This window comes from Takifugu rubripes, chromosome 11, assembly GCF_901000725.2.
Source record: "Takifugu rubripes chromosome 11, fTakRub1.2, whole genome shotgun sequence".
Taxonomy (NCBI): Eukaryota; Metazoa; Chordata; class Actinopteri; order Tetraodontiformes; family Tetraodontidae; genus Takifugu; species Takifugu rubripes.
In genome coordinates, this window is record NC_042295.1 from 3,121,680 (window position 1) to 3,138,735 (window position 17,056).

The 17,056-nt window shown below is 44.5% G+C and overlaps 1 protein-coding gene across 3 annotated transcripts in view; it reads right to left on the reverse strand.

The window, feature by feature from the left end:
* Positions 1-1,574: 1,574 nt before the first annotated feature.
* The window catches only part of lsamp (limbic system associated membrane protein), a 273,355-nt gene continuing 257,873 nt past the window's right edge, over positions 1,575-17,056 (reverse strand). For 2 of the 3 annotated variants that reach the window (XM_029843723.1, XM_029843722.1), the window contains 4 exons: positions 12,276-12,407; positions 11,556-11,676; positions 5,508-5,656; positions 1,575-5,117 (listed from right to left, as the gene is read on the reverse strand). In XM_029843723.1, the coding sequence (XP_029699583.1) occupies positions 5,020-5,117; positions 5,508-5,656; positions 11,556-11,676; positions 12,276-12,407 (500 nt within the window). In that variant the 3' untranslated portion in view covers positions 1,575-5,019. The other variant, XM_029843724.1, reaches the window with a different exon arrangement.

A 17,056-nucleotide genomic window follows, 5' to 3' on the forward strand; every position in this document is an offset into this window, starting at 1 on the left:
CAACCCCTCCCCCACTCTACTTTGATCCTAACCACAACCCTAATCCTAAACCCTACTTTAGACCCTAAACCTAGCCCCAACCACAACTCTAACCCTAACCTTACTTTTGTCCCCGCCCTTATAGACCATAAAAAGGTGAAGGCTAATTTTAGGTATTAAAATCTTAAAGGAAGATGGGTACAATTAGGGTTAGGGTTAGGGACCAGGGTTTGGGTTAGAGTTATGCTTGTGGTTAGGGTTATGGTTAGGATTAAGGTTAGGCTTAGGGTCGAAAGTAGGGTTAATTAGAAAGTTAGGGTTAGGTTTAGGGGTTAGGGTTTGGGTTAGGGTTATGGGTTAGGGTTCGGGTTATGGTCAAAAGTAGGGTCAGACAGTAGGGTCAGAGTTGGCAGAAAGGTCACATTCCCTCCCACATGAGAAGAGGGTTCAAGACCAGATCCAGGCAGTCCGACGGTATTCTCCAAAAATCTAGTCACCACCCAAAACATACAAATCAACCATTAAATCTCAAAAGATCTGTTTCTAAGGCATTTGTTCCACCACATCCGATTTCCACACCGCCACCAGCACACTCTTTGATAGCCTCCACAATAGAGTCTACTCAAGGTGCTTTCTTCCGACAATCAAGAACACCACAATGACTCACCCCCATGCACTCTACCCATGCATCCTTTATACCTAACCCACCACAAACCCCTTCTCTGGATCCCAACCCATCCTTCTTTCTTGACCCTGACCCCAAACCCACCCATAACCCCATCCCTCTCCCTAACCCCAACCATTTCCCTAGGCCCAGCCCTTACCCTAATCCTAACCCAAACCTTGACCCCATTCACTAGCCCTAACCTCCATCCATCCATCCACCCACCCACCCACCCACCCATCTATCTATCTATCTATCTATCTATCTATCTATCTATCTATCTATCTATCTATCTATCTATCTATCTATCTATCTATCTATCTATCTATCTATCTATCTATCTATCTATCCATCCATCCATCCATCCATCCATCCATCCATCCATCCATCCATCCATCCAGTCTGTGTTTTTTGCCACCCACATATTCCCATGGTGGGGGTGCTGCGCACTATAAACTGCAGCTACAGGCTTGTTTTTCAAACCTTTGCTGGAAAGGTTATGGTTATAGCTTTTACAGTTCCCGCTCATCATCAGGGTTTGAAGCTAAAATGATGCAGAAAAACGTGTTTGTCATCTGCTAAGACATTGTAGAGCCTTGAAAAGATGCACACATACTGTACCACTCCTAAAATACATGACTGCAGTCTCAGTGCTCTTTCTCTAAGTAGCGTTAAAGCATTTAAATCTGTGCATAAGCTATCAGTACCGTTCCAGTGCTGTTTGGAATGTGACAGAGGGTGTAAACCGACGGCAAACACACAACTCGGGAAGAACACACAACCATCTGGCTCTGAGGAAATCAGGATGGCTTCAGTTCCGGGTTTATGCTGACACCTTGTGGTAAAACATCGCATTGCATCAGCACGAACAATTAACATGATTGACAAAACAGTTTCATTTGATTGACGACAAGAATTTTTCCAGAGAATATAACAATACATATAGAATTTTATTTGCGTGTTACACAGTGATAAGCACAACAGCACCATCCAAGCTATCTGCAAAATAGAGCTTACTTCATTAAGTCACATTCAAACACAGAACATTAGGTTCAAAACACTTCATTTAGCATTATGAATATCTTCTCATATACTATTTTATTTATTTTTATAATAAACTGTAATCAAAACTACCTGTGAGAAAAGGGACATTGCTGTGTCAGATTTAATGAATTCCCCTCACAAAGGTAAGGGGAAGGGGAAAAACCTTTAAAAAAAAAAGAAAGAAAAAAAGTTGAATCATTTAGTCACAAAATGGATTTGCTGAATTCACAACATTCTGCAAAACACTCAACTGTATGTACATACAGGAAAGCAACTAAAAACCAATCTATCACTCAGATCAATCAAATGAAGAGTTACTGTGGGGAGCATCGAACTAGCGCCGTTCTCCCGGGAGTAAAAGTAATGATGTTTTGAGGCTGCCCTCAGTAAACAACAGTCATATCGACTGTTTGCAGAGGCTGCTGCTGTCTCCACAGGCTGCACAAAGGACGGTATTTACTCAGTTTTCTCCTGCTGGATGAATCTGACAGAGTGTCTTGGCTTTTACATAGGTGGCCTTTGCTTAGCCGCTGCACTCTTAGAAATGAAGCTTCCCAAAATGTCCATGATGACTTGGTAAGAATCGTCCAAAATGGTTCCAGGTGGAACAATATTGAACAGCAGGAAAAGAAAAGCTTCTTCTCCATGCTGAAAAGCTCTGAAGGGTTCTTGTAAACACCGTAATTTCGAAGGTGGGCTCTATCGACACTCACTGTTAAGGTTTGAATCCTACCTGAAAGAGCTGGAGCATTCTTTTCAGGTAGATGTTTTACAAGCAGGATAATGCTACAGCTGACCACCATGTGGAAACGTTGTACATTGCTCTGCTACACCTGCCTGAAAATCGGCCTATGGCTGACCTCGCTCTGACCTGAGGTTCTTTTGCAATGTGGCACATAATGACACAGATCAGACTCATAAAAAGAACATTTTCACCACAGATTATTTGCTTTTTTACAACATTATGCCCCTTTTACATCTGTAGTTAAAATGTGTTTTGTGTTGACGTTGCACACCGAAGAACACGTGTATGGTCAATGCCAAAAACACACTGAGAACCCCCATTTCGTGACCCCCATTTACGGAAACCCCTCTGCAGGTGGTCACGGAGACACTGTTAGCGTGTTCAGCTCACATGTGATCTTCGATCCACAGGGCAAAAGCGTGTAAGGTAGTAGTGGATGATGAAAAATAAGAGTCCAGGACCACAGTGAGGCCTCACAGGGAGCTACCCGAAGAGAGTGGTGATGGATAAAGTCTTTTGAAGCTTTTTTCTTTGAGTGGAAACAATGAGCCCCAGCTTCTTTTCCCCTGGGAGGACAGCGTCATCTGGTGGCGACAGTGAGAACTGCAGAGTCATACAGTAAAAGATGAGTTACATGATGTGGTTATTCTTGATCGAGGTTCACGTTAGTTATATATTTATATATGCAAATAACAAAGAAGGATGCTTCGATGTGGTATGTTAGAGGCACAACCCACTGTAGAAATCCAGAAAAAAAAAGTTTCTTTAGAACTGATAAGTCATGCAGCCTCAGAAGCAGTTATGATGAAAACACCAGGAATGTCTTTAATGGATGACAAGAAATACATTAATTACACGTGTCGTTTACAGTACTTTTTTTTTTTTTTTTTTTAGAAATGTGAATCAGCGTCTCTGAAGTCTACATGGAATTCGTCAGATTAAATGGCACAAATAGAGCATCAGTGTCAGCGATTCTGCTCAGAGCGGTGATGACCTCTGAGCTGAAAGAACTACACTGTGTAAAAAGACCTTTCAAAAACAGAGAGAAATGAAAAAGGAGAGGATGAAATAAAAATAAAACCAGTGATCCCTGTGGGGCGAGAACATTCGGTGCAACATCTAATTGGAAAAAGAATCCTTTAAGTGCAGGAGAGGAGAAGCAAACATTTGCTGCTCTCATACTGCTGTACAGTCCTGTTTCCATACAAGCGGCGAGACTGTAGCAGATGTAAATCAAAGAAGCGTTTATTCTGGAAACACTGAAATCAATGTTAAAATGGCACAAACGAAACACCACCTCAAATGTTTATTCAGAGACATGTTGTTTTAATTACTGGATGTCCCCATTTACACAGTTTAGCCTCATTTATCTCACATTTTAAATGCATTGAGACAGGCTCAAGTTCACAACACTGTAGTCATGGTTACCGCTCACATCTATACCTCCATCTCTTTAAGTGCCCAGCCGTGTCATTCCGCTGTTACTGGGTAACATTATCGACACATCTCGACACATTCGCCACACATTTAATCCCTCCTTTTTAGGCTTTGTCTTTGTCTTATTTTCAAATGTATTTTTTGGCTTCAGTGTTATTTTCAATCCTTTATTTTCCCTTCTCATTTTTTATAGATAGTACCCAAACTACCGAGTGACTCTCCTGGCAGAGCAAAGCTAAACGTAAGGCTGAAATCCTTATACTCATATAATGTAAGTCAGCACTATCCGATACAATATACATTATCTTTAAGGTAAAAAAAAAAAAAAAGTCAAACAAAAAAACAGAAAAAACCCAACACAAACTGGACACAAAATTACATGGATTATCTTAGCTTCATATTTAAACCAGACAAACTTGTTTATAAGAGAAAAACTAAAGAGTAAGTCATTCATTGGTGTCATACATTTCTTTTTATCCAAATTCCAGCAGTGACGAATGATGCCAAGACTGAATATGGTAGCGGAGACGTCCACCTGTGTCTGTCCTGCTGGTGCAGTGAAAGAATGTGTCGTCTCACCATAGAGGAATACAAAACTTATGTACAGTACACTTTTTTGTTCAGGAATCTACTGTTTTCCATAGGCTGCGAAACAAAACCAGATGGCTAAGATGAAGGTAGGAAGCTGCGGTATTTTCCCTTTGATTCGAGTTAGTTTCAGACGTGCACCGTCTTCGGATTCGGAGGAGAATTTACATGGATGCAGTTGACATTTACAAACGTTGTTAAAATGTGGAATTTCGGTTAGGAATATCCAATACGCTGAGACTATATGTGTGGTTTTTTTTTTTTTTTTGGCAGGTTTGGAAAAAGAAGGAGCAGCCAAACCTTCAAAGATGAGAGAAAAAAACAGGAACGAGAAAAAGACAGTCATCAGAAAGAGCACTATTTGAGTATTCTGTCCCTTTTCACAGTTTTTTAAAATTCTTATTTTACTCATGACCTTCTCTTTTTATAACATCTGTACGTCGCGCCCGAGGGCACGTTAAGGTTGCGTTTCGTGAAGAAAAACAGTCTGGATGTTGGTGAGATGAAGGAGAAGAAAAAGAACAATGGAGGAGGAGGAGAAGGAGAAAGAGGAGGAGGAGGATTAAGACTTGAAGAAAAGGCCGGCGATGCAGGAGAGCAGGAGCCAAACTGGTGCAGAAACACAGGAAGAGCCGTTGATATCTCGGCCTGTCCCTGGTCCTGCAACACACACACACACACACACACACACACACATGCTTTTAAATGGGAGGTTACATGTCCGTCTCCATATATACGGTAGATCTTAAAGGGTCGTCCCATCTCTGGGACGTCTGTTTCTGTCCTCCACCCAACAGAGAGGAAGAAGGACTCATTCTGGATGAACCATCTTCTATGGTGAACGGCTCATGTTCGTGTCTGGGTGAAGAAGAGTTAAAAAAAAAGAGGCGGCGCGTCGCATCAGCATCGTATATTTCCATATTTACAAACATTTCCTCATTTTTGAAGCCTCAGACGCTTCGCTTGTGGCGTGACAGCGAACAAAGACCTTGATCCTGAACCTCTGACCAGACTAACTAGTTAGAGGAGAATAAACGAGGCCATACTCACTATAGAGGAAAAGGCTGGCGTTCTGAACGCCCAGTCGATTGGAAGCCACGCAGGTGTAGTTCCCATAATCCTCGTCGGTCACGTTGGCGATCATTAGAATGGTGGTTGTGCCCAGAATCTGGATGTTGATGCTCTGCGAATTGGACAGCCTATAAATAGAAAGAGTGCAGTCAGGAGGAACCACATGATGGCGAAGGATGGGAAATCCGGTCCAATCAGCAAGGACCTGAATTCCAGCCTGGACCTCTCTGGTCCTCGTTTCAGGACCCCGCTCCCTCTGCCACCCCCAGAGACGATTGAGGCTCTCTGACCTCAGCTGACTCCTCCCACTGACATTGCTCTGAAAGGCTTCTCCCCCCAGCCCACCAGTGGGTGGAGGGTATGACCCTCCTGAAACCAGCCCCCAAACCGGGTAACCACCAACCAGAACTGCAGTTCTGCTGGGGATCAGGTACCAGATCTGTTGGGGCTCAGGTACCAGATCTGCTGGGGATCAGGTACCAGATCTGCTGGGGATCAGGTACCAGATCTGCTGGAGCTCGGGTACCAGATCCGCTGGGGCTCGGGTACCAGATCCGCTGGGGCTCGGGTACCAGATCCGCTGGGGATCGGGTACCAGATCTGCTGGGGCTCAGGTACCAGATCTGCTGGGGCTCGGGTACCAGATCTGGCGGGAGGGTGGGGGTTTCCAGGGGACACTAAATACTCCTGTCCATACAATCCTTTGCATTTTAAATTTTGAGTTCCTTTCTATTTACAATCTCCCCAGAACCTGGAGGTGTCTCACACAAACCAGTCAGACGTCAGGACAGCTCTGGGTTCTGGGTTGGGGGGCGTGTGATCAACATGTGGGTGCTGATCTCAGCCCGTCCCAGGGCTGAGGGGAGGGGCTGACCTTGCTGTGACCTCTCTGTCTCATCACAGACTATTTCAGAACCCCTCATCCTTATAGAAAATTCCATTTGGACCCGAGCACCTGTTGAAGAGCAGCGGCATGATGACCTTTGTTATTTATTGTTGAAGACACTCGAAGGTTTTCAAATGTTAAACGGAAAAACTTTATCTGAGGAACTCTTGCGGAATAAGACATTAATGAACCAACACTTTACTGAGCTTAAGTGCAGGTCTACGTGAATTTAGACTTGATCAGGAGTTCGATTCCATGATGACACATAAAGACACAAAATAATCCGGCTCATTAACGATGTAATGAGAAAATCCGCGAAACCAGCACACTCAAAACAAAGTTCAAAAATAACAATTTTATCCACACAATACACCCTTAAAAAATAATATTAAAATAGTAAAATTAAGTAAAGTGAAATTAAATCTTTAAAAACTGTGATGATGTATCGATTAAAGCGCTGATGTGGAGTAAACCAGTAAAAAAAAAGCCAGTCACACTTTGCTTTGTGCTGGAAATTAATTCATTTAGTCATTTTGGCTGAAAACAACTTCAAGTGATGATTTGAAGGAAAAAAAGCGATGGAGTCGCTCAAGGAAAAGTCTACAGGAGTGGACCGACGAGCAGAGGTGTGTTACACAGTCTCGGGTTTAATGGCAGCAAAAACACAGGAGGTGCCGGATGAAAGGAAAGAAAGCTCCCTGTCCAAATCGGACCCGGAGCAGAAGCTTCAGGAGACTGAAAAGATCCAACTCTGGAGTCAGAGAGAGCCAGACACACTTTGAAGCAAGTTTTTAAACCTGCTTCAAATCCTGTTTCAGGAGGACAGGAATCTCCTCTCCTCTCCTCTCCTCTCCTCTCCTCTCCTCTCCTCTCCTCCTCTCCTCTCCTCTCCTCTCCTCTCCTCTCCTCTCCTCTCCTCTCCTCTACCTGTCCTCTCCTACCTATTCTATCCTCTACCTGTCCTCTCCTCTCCTCTCCTCTCCTCTCCTGTCCTCTCCTCTCCTCTCCTCTCCTCTCCTCTCCTCTCCTCTCCTCTCCTCTCCTCTCCTCTCCTCTCCTCTCCTCTACCTGTCCTCTCCTACCTATTCTATCCTCTACCTGTCCTCTCCTCTCCTCTCCTCTCCTCTCCTCTGCTCTCCTCTCCTCTCCTCTCCTCTTCTTCTCCTCTCCTCTCCTCTCCTCTCCTCTCCTCTCCTCTCCTCTCCTCTCCTCTCCTCTCCTCTCTTGTCCTCTCCTCTCCTCTCCTCTCCTCTCCTCTCCTCTCCTCTCCTCTCCTCTCCTCTCCTCTCCTCTCCTCTCCTCTCCTCTCCTCCCCCTTCTTCTCTCTCTCTACCCATCAGTCCATCAGCAGGAGGGTCCCCCTACATGAGCCTGGTCCTGCTCAAGGTTTCTTCCTGTTAAAGGGCAGTTTTTCCTTGCCACTGTTGCTTGTCTGGGGTCAGGCCCTGGGATTCTGGAAAGCGCCTTGAAACAACTTTGAAGACATTGGGATTTGCTTCTGATACGGCTCACAGGAAACATGCCTGACGTTTCAGTCCAAAGGTCTCTCCCAACCACAAGATCTGGTGTTGGACTTTGCATTGAAAGTCTGTGATTAACATGCGGCTGAAGTCTCCGCTACAGGGAGCTTAATAACCAGCAAACTTTTGACAATCAATTATGTCAACCTTGAACTCTCTTCAGCGCTAATTAATCAATACACTTTGCTTACTCAGGCTGTGTACAGTGCACATCCGACATCATCACATCTCTTTTTAATAGCGGGGAGCGTCTAATGGATTCTGCTTGATGTGGACTGATCCAGCCCTTTAACGCCGCGAAGGAATGCCGAGTTCATTTGAGGTGCCTCAAGTTAATCCTGCTTAAGTCTACGTAATCAGAATTATGAGCCGTAGAGCAGGATCCTTGTACTGACACATGATGAAAGTATTAGTCCAAAAAGGAAAATGTTGCACTTCCTGGACAAGTGTAATTTGGCTGCCTGGGGAGCACAGACTCGAGGCATTTCCATGGGGACGTGCTGGGAAAAGCAGGGAAGTGCAGCAGCAGCGTTCCCCTCCGCAAATGCTCGAACTGTGATCGGCTCGAGTGCAAACGTCACTGAAACACCAAGGTTCCAGATAATAGACAGCACCGCGGCCGGCTGGAAACAAGGCTTATGCCAAACACTTTTGAGTGACGAGTTGAGGGAACAGAAATCCAAACATCTTGATCTGCAGCTTTTCCCATCAGCATTTATAGATCTCAGCATTTCTAACTAGGCAGAGTTTGAGCTTAAATATGCTTCCCTCTCCATCTAGAATGAGTCAGCACAAAAATGGCAAATAAATGCCAAGTAAATGAGTATTATTCTATTAGATACACTGAGATTATTGTTGAGGTGAAGCTGCACCATTAAAAAAAGACATCTTAAATAAGAATTAAGAATTCCATGGACAAAATAAAATGTAAAACATAATATTTATTAAATTGGCTCAGAGCTTGAAACACTAAAAAAACACCCAAATACTGATGTATTACTTTATCTGTGTTTGTGTTAAATGATAAGGCATTGAGATTAAATGTGCAATAGCTCTCTCCGCCGACAGAGGGCAGAAGAGCTCCGCCAGCCAGACCGGTGTTTTTGCCACAGATGTGCTGTTGCTGTGTCACATTAAAGCTTACTGAAATGACTTGACCTCTCCATTTGGTGGAGGGCAAGGGGTTGTGTGCGCAGGGGCCACGTTCGCAGGCAGTTAGAAGATGGAAGCGTGGAAGAAATAAGCAGATGAAAAGATTTGATTCAGACGTGTGTGGGAGCATCTAAAGTAGGTCAGCGGTGTCAGAGAAAGTGGTACAATCCAAGACAAGTGAGAGAGATGAGGGAGGAAATTGTGTCCTGCTGAGACTGGAAGGTTATAGTGACATCATGGATCAGCTGATTAGATAAACAAACCACACATCTGCATGATGGTGTCCAACTTGTGTGTGTGAGGCTCTCTACAGGGCTCTATACTGAGGTTCTCAGGTCCAAACCTGGGAAAAAATGGTGTACGGAAAAAAGTTGAATAGAATCTTTCTGTCAAAAAAGAAAGGAAAAAGTATTTTCTCAATGAAAATATTAGACTTTTTTGAAAAGAGCTCCCCGGTCGAAACCGTGAAAACATGAAACAGATCCTCAGTCCGACTCTCGTTGTCCATTACCTTTGAATTACAGACGGGGCTCTGGTGGAAGCGTGCACGTATATTTCTAAGAGCGTATCTGGCTGAACTGGATCTTCACATGGCAAAGGGAATGACCATGATAGACAGCTGCAAGAAGGGAATTAAATCACATGGAGGCTGATGAAAGGCAGGCTGGAGGAGCTCTCAGCTCTGATCTGCTGCCCAGACACTTTAGCATCGCGATGCTCTGAGTTCTACAGAGGATCTGTGAGCGCCGCGGAGAGCGTGGGACCGCTGGTGAGACGCGGGATGATTTAATGTTTCATCTGCTGTGCGGAGACTGACAGGATGGGTCCCTTTTCACCAGCTTGTCTTGGGTTTACTTCTGGAAACCGGCTTGTTTGTGTGGACAACACCGATGCTTTTGAACTGGGCAATAAATATCAGAACCAAAGACCTTTGCTGAGACAGCGACGTGACTGCAGTATCAAACAGCTGCAGGAAAGAAGCCCCGCTACATTTACAGCGATCGTTGAGGTTGAAGAAAGAGCCTTAAAACCCGCAAATCTTGAACCCGGAAAAATCAGGAAAATCCGTTTAACGAACCTTCTGACATCAAGCAAATAAATAAATAAATACCAGTTTGCATATATGGGCGTTTATTTGTCATCCTGGTCTGAGCATTGTTGTAAGCCGGGAGGATTTGTTGCTTTGTGTTATAGGTTTGAATCCTGTGACTCCATATGGTCCATGAATTCCCTTTTTTTTCCCCTCCTTCCTGTGGGTGTGGATTAAATTTTTCATTTAGTGATTCACACTTAAGTAGGGAATCCTGGGGCAAAGTGATGCATGTTTTGTGTCCGGGGACAGAAATATCTCTGATTTACACTGTTTAAAATGCCGCGTGTCCTTTGATCAATGCATAAGCTTTATTGATTATCCAGGCTGACGACCGTTTTATCACAACAGTGCCACCATAGCTTGGTATTAGCATGTGTGTGTGTGTGTGTGTGTGTGAAATGCAGCTAAAGTCTGAGAGTGTCACATCGACCTCCCCAGCAAACAATGGTAGATTTGCATGTGAGCTGACAACAAGCGTCGCTTCCCGGCGCGATCCATCAGGGACGATAATCTTGTCAGTAGGATAAATAGTTACTGTTAACATTTGTTTTCAATTCCATTGATAAAATGCTGAAAAAACTCCGCCAACAAAACCTCTAAAACGAATTCAGCGCTCTTACTTGGCCTCAAAGCAGAGTTTAATCCCCCAAAACAGGGGGTTAAATGTGTTAATGTAGAGTCAAACAGGTTAAACGGAGGCCAGCCCCGCTGTCGGGAACTGCCTTTAATAATCAGATTGCGGGCGCAATTTATAATTCAGTGAAGGTAAATTAGAATATTATCTTGCGCCCAAGGAGAAAGTGCAATAACACTTTGTCCCAGAGGGAGAAGTTGCCAACAGACACATCACCGAAAGCCTCTAGGGAACAAAACAAGTGAGATATCGGGAGGTTCAAAACAACAGATAATGCAAAAATATTTCAGCGCCCATAAATCTCGGCGTTGAAGCGGCCCTGTGATAGCCCCATACTTCAGAGACCACATCTGCGATAACACTCGCGACACTCCTCCGGTGTTTTCCTCTCCGTCCTCACCCAACCTTTACTGCGGGAGCAGAAATTGCAGATTATGATGTTCGTTTTCATCGCGGGCTGCTCCCGCCATTCCCGGAGAGACTGTATCACGCGTGTGCTCCGGCTGAGGGGAGCGCAGGCTATTAAATGTCAAACACTGGAAGCAGAAACTGGGTTACTTTGCCCTTTGAACACCCCGCATGTATTCTGATATAACGTAAATAGACCCATGCGCATGGCGTCGGAGTGAGTGTAGGATTTCTCTCATAACTCGGGAGCGAAACGGAGCTGAAATGAAGTGCTTTAAAGTCGCGCCGCCGCTGTGAGCGGTGCGTCGGGTGTAAACGTGTGTCGGATTATTACCTTTTTTCGTCTCTGTACCATTCGAACTCGGGCGTGGGTACAGCGGTAGCCTCGCACTGCAGCGTCCCCATGCGGCCCACCTGAGTCTCTGAGCTCTGGGTTTTCTTTATTGTCGGAGGATCTGGGGAGGCACAGCCGGGTGATGGAAGATGTAATAGCCAAAGCGACTTTCAGCCCTATTATTCATCCAGCTAACTTTGGAATAATCAGGAACCTGCGCTAACGTATGTCCCATGCGGATAATTGGCGACAGTCCACACTTCCGTATAGAAATCCTTATCGCTATGTTCAGATTGTTGGGGTTGGCTCCAGCGTGGCTTTGGGCGCGGAGCCATTCCTGACGGGTTCCCATCAAAGAAACGTGTCAGGCTCCACTGCGGCGACTGGGGCTGGACGCTAATCGTCAGCATCAGCTGATCCAACATGGAGGAGTGACGAGACGCAATTAGAAGCTCTTATTTTTCAAACGCTATTTTTGCCTCTTGGAGGATGACGGCTCGGCTGGAACGCCGCGGCAATCAACGCCTGGATCTTCCTCCGTCTACCTGAGTTCGTGGGAGAAAAGCGAAGAGCACTCCAAAACTTTCAAATCTTTGCCGCCTGTCGCACCAGATTCTAACCTCTAATCTTGACTTCATGTCTGAGTGAGTCAGATGAAATGTGCTTAGAATAATTAAGACCGTTGGAGCGGAGGAAGAGCAGCAGCCCCTCCGTACTTACAGTTGACAACCACGTTGACGTATTTGACATCCGGCATGGCGACGTCGTTGCTCGCTTTGCATTCGTAGCGGCCCGCTTGGTTTCGCATGATGCCTATAATGTCCAGGTACTCGTCTCCGTCCAGTGGGTCTGCTGCAAAGGATAAAAAGAGAAGACAAAAGATGGATGAGTTTCGGCTGTGAACAGCTAAAAGGAGCCTTGATCAGCCAGAAAGAGTCTAAACGCCTACATTTTGGCTCCTCCCCTTTAGCATCGGACCGTATGCTAATGGTAAAAACGATATATAGATCTGTTCTCCCAGGGGTTCATCTGGGTTTTGTTTCGGCCTGAGAAGGAGGAAGCATCAATGACCTGCTGGCGCTTTCTGTCTGTGCAATGACGCCAATGTTTTATCCTTATCAAGAAAAGCAAAAGTCAAAGTGAACTCAGCTGAAACACCTCCCGCGCGCGCGCGCGCGTGTGTGTGTGTGTGTGTTTAAAGCCTTCTGTTGGCGTTCCATCGACTTTCTAAATGTGGTGCATTTCACACCAACAGCAGGTAAACAACACAACCTCTGATTCGTGTTGGGAGATGTCAGATGTTCATGTCACACATACAAACAGGAAGTGATGTCAACAAGACGCCGGTGAGGGGGAGCAGTAAATCAGTTGTATGTAAAGTAAACCAGATGATGGCTCATTTTTTGTGGCTAGCATCGACTAGAGTTCTTTCTTTCGCTTTTGCCGCATGTACCAACAAAATATCTGAAATTTCCCCGGAAATATTTCAACTGCTAGCAAAGGAAAATTGCATTAAATAGCTGACAGGTTGTCAAGCAGACACATTACTGTTTGTGTTTAGCTTCAATTAACGGAGGAATTATACCCACAAATGTCAGGCAACACATCTGATTAGTCAAAGAAGTCCACAGAGACAGTTCAACAGATATCTCACTAATTGTTTAATGAGCAAACCAGCTAATTAGCCCCATTAGAGCACACTTGTCTTGGGATGTAATTAGGAAAAATAGTGTGTGTTTTTGAAGAGGTATACCTGGAACAGAAGTTGTGAAATGGAAATGTCTTTATTGTGTTGACATGTTGGTAGCAGCCCATCTTTTATCGCCTCTGAAGGCAGCTCTGGTGAGAAGACACAGCAGTCGCTGCATCGTTATGGTATTTATTAACTTGTGATATCAGTAGGCGAAAGCTTGTTAGAGCCTTCAGCAAAGCTGGCAGAGATGTGATGATTAAGTTTTTCAGTTATGACGCGTGTAAGCTATAAATATTGCAAATAAGCAATTCTACATGTGATTTTTGACTTACCGTAAAATGCAATAAATAAATGTTTTCAGGTAGAAGGAATTTAAGTAGGGAAAAACATACTCATTTCTTAGCTTATCACAACAGCATCTATTTGCATGGAAATCATCTATGTACTTTAATGCTAATCAGTGGCTTGTAATAGCCATTAGCACATTAACATTCAAAACTATAACTTCATGTACTTCCTGTGGGAGATAAGTCAATATAAACATCCCTCCCTGAGTGTGTGTGGTGATTAAGGTGAGGAAATGTTGCGGTCGGGGGAGTAAAGTCGGGCCGCGCCCCTTGTAGAAAACGCGAGCGCCTTCGCACCGATGACGCGACGCCTGCTGACCTAACCTATGTTAGAGGAGCTGTTGTTGAAAACATTCAGGTCACATTAGACTGAACTGGGTTAGCATGTGTACCAGAAGCTAAACAGCGAAGCTAATAGTGCAAGTATAAAATCCACAGATTTAATCAGACTACATCTAACAGATGAAGTACTCTTGTAGCGTGCTGTCTCATGCAAACCTGTATAAATATGTGAGAAAAATAACATTGTGTTGGAACCAGCAGTAGGTAAACAATTGAATTGTATGCAATTATCTGAGCTGAATAACGGAGGAATTCCCAGAAGAGCCAGTAAATGCAATAAGAGCGATCACGGCAACTGGTAGCTGTAATCATAGGAAAACACCCTCAAAATAAAGCGCGCGGAGAGAGAGATTGTTAGGGGAGCTGGGAAAAATACACAATGTGTGGACAGGAGACGTCAGCGGCGGTAATTCCTCGCTTGAAAGTTGCCGCTCGTTCTGGGAGACTGAAGCAACCTGACACCCAGAACAACTCATCAACCACAGGATTCACTGTGAACGTTACATTTTTCTAGCTATTAAACCAAAATACTGAGTTCTGGATGAGTGGCCTTTCGAGCGGACAAAGGAAACGAACCAAACGACCCCGACGAGTTGGACGACGGACACACGGGTCATCTGAAAACACCATTGTACAGCACTGATTGAAAGATCAGTGGGATGATGATCACAGCCCAGAATAGCAGATCATATTCATCCCTCTGTGGATGAACTGCGGGGGTAATGTGATTGGAGAAGAATGATTGAAAATCTGTTGCCATGGAAATTCTTTAGGGCTCAATTTCTTCTCATGTGCTTCGGTTGGATGCGGGATAAAGAGAAAAGCAGGTGACTGCAAAGATGAAAGAGCGGCAGAGGGAGGAGAGAATTTCAATGAGTTTTTAGAGGGGGCAGAGAGGAAGCCGTCAGAGGTCTGAGGACAGCAACTCCATGGTGTCATATAGTGCACGGAGGGACGACTAATTACCACTCATCATTCCTCCCTTCGTGCTTCCTGCGTGGCATGGACGGGCTTCGCACGTTATCTGGCTAATGAAGTGGGGTAAAGATTGGTTGCCTAATCCTGTCATGAGAGAAGAACTGTGGGCGGAGCTACTGTACGTCTCCTCAGATGTAGGCAGCTACTGGGCTTTCAGGAAGCACGAAGCCCAGCGGCTGACTCACGGTGTGCACGTGAGGAAAGCGCAGTATATGTTTTACAGTGTACGGTGTCATCGCCTTTTTATGCTAATCAAACTATTTATCCATCCAGACTTTAGGTTTAATATAACCAGTCTTATAAAGCCCCTAAAACCAACCCAGGGAATAAATACAAAGCAGCGCGTCAACAGGGGTTAATGAAGAAGCCGTGGGCCTCGTGCATGTTGACACTGTTTGTCCCTCGTGATTCTCTTTTTTCCACTGCTGCTCTTCTTCTCAGGTCTCAGGTCGCCCTCTGGATTTTAGTTTTTCCTATTTCTTACAGGAAAGCATCACTTCAAAATCCCAAAATATATTTCTTTCCCTCATCGAGCTCTACTAAATACTTCACAAAACCCAGAATTTAGATAAATGGTTGAGGTTCTGTCCACTTCCTTTGCCGACACTGATCTTCGTAGAGCATATCAGAGCAAAAATGAGACTCCTGAGGTCAGGAGAACTGCCTGAAGAGCTCAGAGACAGAGCTGTAGCAGGACACAGGTCTGGACACGGCTAGAAAAACAAAATCTGCTTCATTTATCGTTCCTAAGTCTCAACAGTCTCCATCAAATCAAATCAAATCAATCTTTATTTATATAGCGTCTTTTACAATCAAACTTGTTTCAAGGCGCTTTCCAGAATCCCAGGGCCTGACCCCCATCATTATCATATGAAAGAAGTTTGGGTCGACCTGGACTTTCCTCACCGCTGGATGTCTGAACAAACTGAAGCGTCTGGGAAAAGGCTTTGGTAACTAAGAACCGGGCTCTGCCACAGAGTGGAACCCCTCTCCTGCTTTTTTATGCGTCGTTCTCACGAGAATTCGTTCTCAAGAATCTCGAGCCCAGTTTTCGGGTTGTCGGTCTAAAACCGTCTCAGCGGTTCAGTGTGGTTGGACTTGTAGCTGTAAGACCACTTTGTCTTTTTTACTAATTTGTGAAAGTTTCTCAAATCCTAAATTTGAGTTGCGAGGTGTTTCGATTGACGAGGGACAAAAATATTCCGATGCTTCACCGTCGGGAATAATGAAGCGTTTAAGAGGGCACGATTACTTTAAATGTATAGGTTGTTTTTTTTTCATCTAAAAACATAAATAATCATCAGTATCAGCTAAAAACTCCTCATTTTACATCGCTGATGTATGTTGACATATGCGCACGATGTTCGGAATAATGTCTAAAGTTCTACATCGGTTCACACTGATGGTATAAGAACAAGAGAATGCGTCTAGATGAAACAAAAATGGAAATATTTCACGTTCTCTGCTTATTTTCAGCAGATACAGATGGATTGGGTGGACGAACGTCGCTTCTTTCACCTGTGAATGTGGCCTTGCAGAGTTGGAATGAGATTTCTTACACTTTTTATCCTGGCAGATATATGTTTAGAGGGGAGGGAAAGTCTCGAGGCAGAAGCCTTGAGCTATTACACCACCGGAATGAACAATGAGGGACTCACCTGGTTTCTCCTGCTGGAGGACAGCTAACTGGAAGTTTTGGTAGCGGAAAAATATTTTGTAGATGAATGAATCTGTATTCTGACACATAAAAGTCCTCACAATAATATAGACGTGGTATTTTACCTCCATCTCTAGCGGCGAAGCAAAAAAGACGGCAACTAAAAAGAGCTGGACAGAACAAGAACCTTTAAAAAGTGCTGAGTCACTTTAAGCCTCTTTGACATTATCGACTATTTCAATAAAACATGTTAGGTGTCTAGTTTGGAACAGAAAATTCCACTTTTTCTTGTAGAGGAAAACCAAATAAGGACTTTTCCAAGGTTCTGACGTGACTCTCAGACGTCCAGGTTGACGTACTGGCTCCAGAGCGGCTCCTGATTAGCCTGAGTCTGGAAACCAGTCTGGGTTCGGCTGGAATACCGGACGGACACTCGGGGCGAAACAGAAATGTTGAGCCGACACGATTAAGGTGATATTCAACC